Source organism: Asparagus officinalis, chromosome 6 (genome assembly GCF_001876935.1).
Source record: "Asparagus officinalis chromosome 6, Aspof.V1, whole genome shotgun sequence".
In the NCBI taxonomy this organism is placed as follows: Eukaryota; Viridiplantae; Streptophyta; class Magnoliopsida; order Asparagales; family Asparagaceae; genus Asparagus; species Asparagus officinalis.
Window position 1 is genome coordinate 76,224,812 of NC_033799.1, and position 2,608 is coordinate 76,227,419.

At 40.3% G+C, this 2,608-nt stretch overlaps 1 protein-coding gene across 1 annotated transcript in view; it reads right to left on the reverse strand.

The window, feature by feature from the left end:
• LOC109846346 (patatin-like protein 3) overlaps positions 1,939-2,608 on the reverse strand; it is an 11,149-nt gene continuing 10,479 nt past the window's right edge. Inside the window, exon 4 of the mRNA XM_020415571.1 lies at positions 1,939-1,944. Within this exon, the coding sequence (XP_020271160.1) occupies positions 1,939-1,944 (6 nt within the window). The remainder of the gene's footprint in view (positions 1,945-2,608) is intronic.

Consider the following 2,608-nt stretch of genomic DNA (forward strand, 5'->3'; position numbering starts at 1 on the left):
TAGAACCTACATCGTCACTGAGTTCACCTCCCGTTAATAGTATATAAGCATCTAAGCGAGATACGCTTGCTTCGGCACACTTCCAAATGTACGTATCACTATATGCAAGTACATTGTGAGAAAATTGCTACTAGAATTAAGTAAATTCAAAGATTATTATTAGAATAAGTCAGTAACAGTTACCTGTTCATTCTCGATTGTAGAAAGTCTTCAATTAATTTGTTCTCATAATCAAACGCCAGTGCCTTACCTGGATAGTCTCTAGATGTAGGTATGAAGCCTTCTTCATTTTTGTACTTTTTTTTCCCATCAGGACTATCCAATATCTGGATGACACGTCTCTTCTTTGTGCCTTCCTTTGGTTGATCTAGAGGCATATAAGGTGAAGTAACAGAGGGTCCATCCTTCCTCTCCCTCTTTCCGACAGCCCGTTTGATAGATGGCGTTTCTCTGTTATTCTCATTACCACCTTCATCTTTTTGAGAAACATCTCTATAGAGTCGAGAAGGCATATAATTAACAAAGAGTTACACAAGAATTATATGGAAAATATAAAAATTAAAATTGCAAGAAAATTTAAAAAACTAAACTCACCGAGCATCTTCTAAAATTCTCACGTCTCTTGCGCTCATCACAAAGTCATCACATAAATCGGCTTCCCCAGTTCCTTCCAAATTCTCATATTCCTTAGCTTCCATATCCTCTTTGATTTTTTTTCTTCAGTTACATTTCCGTCATCCTCTTTCTCCTTGGTTTTTTTTGGCATCTAGCACTACGCTCTTCTAATTCTCGTAATTCTGTAGTGAGCTCATTCAACTCGTACGTCTTCTCCGCAATTAAGAAAATTAATTCAGCTTTCCTTGATTCCTATTTGACCAAAAAAAGCTAGTATTAGTACGTATACTATAGTTGCAAACATAGATACTAACAAAAGGGACATAAAATAATGAACTATTAGAGCAACGATATGTACAAATACTATTGGCGATGCCGTATGAATAAGAGGAGTATTCTCTTGGCCATTATCCGTAACCAACTTCGGGACTCTATATAATTTGTTCATAGTAGTCCTCCTCCACTTTCCAGTACTCTTCACACAAAAGAGCGGCGGTAACCTTTCAATATCTGAAGTGTACTCTAATTCCCCTACTTTTTCATAAAACCAAACCTACAAAAAAGAAACTACACATTAGCATGTGCATAAACAATAATCATTATCAAAATGAAAAGATATACAAAATAATGTTCATGTAACTCACCAGTAAAACGGAGGAAAAACCACCCATGTACCCGGCATTTGAGCGCTGACCTAATTCCCGCATACTAAGAGACTTCTTTGATTTACTCATCTCTTTGCAAAGAAGAGTGAACACCGCATGGCACCAATTATATTTATGCAAAGTTGATAACTGCTCCGCATATCTAAACGCCCACAAGGGACATGTCTTACATGTCCGCGGGCATAATATGAAGCCGATAATGAAAGCCACAATAAGTTTCACACATATTATAGGGTCTTCATTAATCATATCTACAATCATCTCGGCCATTCTATCGCGCTTCCCCGAAATCACCGCCTTCTTTTCCTCATCGGCTTTCTTATAATTCTTTACAAAATAGGTGTAGATTGTATTAGCCGCTGCCCCACTCATTTTTATCGGAATTCCCTCCTTTGGCAATCCGGTAATTCGGTGAATATCATCTATACCGAACACACAATTTTTATTCCCAATCATGAATGAGCATTTATCAGGATTAAAATTTTGAATCAAGCAATCAATTGCTATTTGCTCATTGCTCAAGGATGTGGGTATATTGAGAAAGCTGTGAAAAGGTGTCGTCTGTAGGGCTTTTAGGTGTCTTTCATCTAATTTTATTCGCTTATCAATTAAATCTCGAAAATAACACAAATTGGCCGGAATTCTCAAGTGTGTTATCTTAGCCCTACAAGAAAATTATAATTCAGAAAGAGTTAAAAATTAAATATATTTGGGCAAATTAAGACGCATATTAACAAGTTTATTAACACAAACATTATACATCATGGCTTACAACAAAAATTATAATTCAGAAAGAGTTAAAAATTAAATATATCATGGCAAATTACTTACGAAGTTGGAGGATTATTGCATTTAGAAGAGGTAGGCTTTGATTTTGAAGAATTCGAAGACGTCGACTCTTTCAATTTGTTCGAAGCCATGAGGGCAGACGTCGAGGGCTTGGTCGAGCTCCGGAGGCGGCGATGAACCTGAGGGCTGAGCTCAAATGCCATCGGAGGCGTGGCTGATGACGAGGGGTGAGTTCGATGGCGAGGAGGAGTAGACGGCGCTGACCCGGCGGCGACGCTCAGCGGCGGCGATCTCGGGAGCTGGAGAGGAGGAGGGGAGGTGATGGCTAGGGCAAGGGGACGGCGGCGACGCTGAACGGGGACGTCGAGGGATTGGCCGAGCTTGGGCGGCGGCGCTTTCGGGCGGTGGTGAGGAGGAGGGGGTCGGTGATGGCGCGATCTGAGCGGGAAAGAAGAGAGAAGGGTAGGGATTTTGGGGGATGGGATTTTCAACGAAGGGCTCAGATCTCTTTATTGGGTTTATAATAAACCGCCCAGATC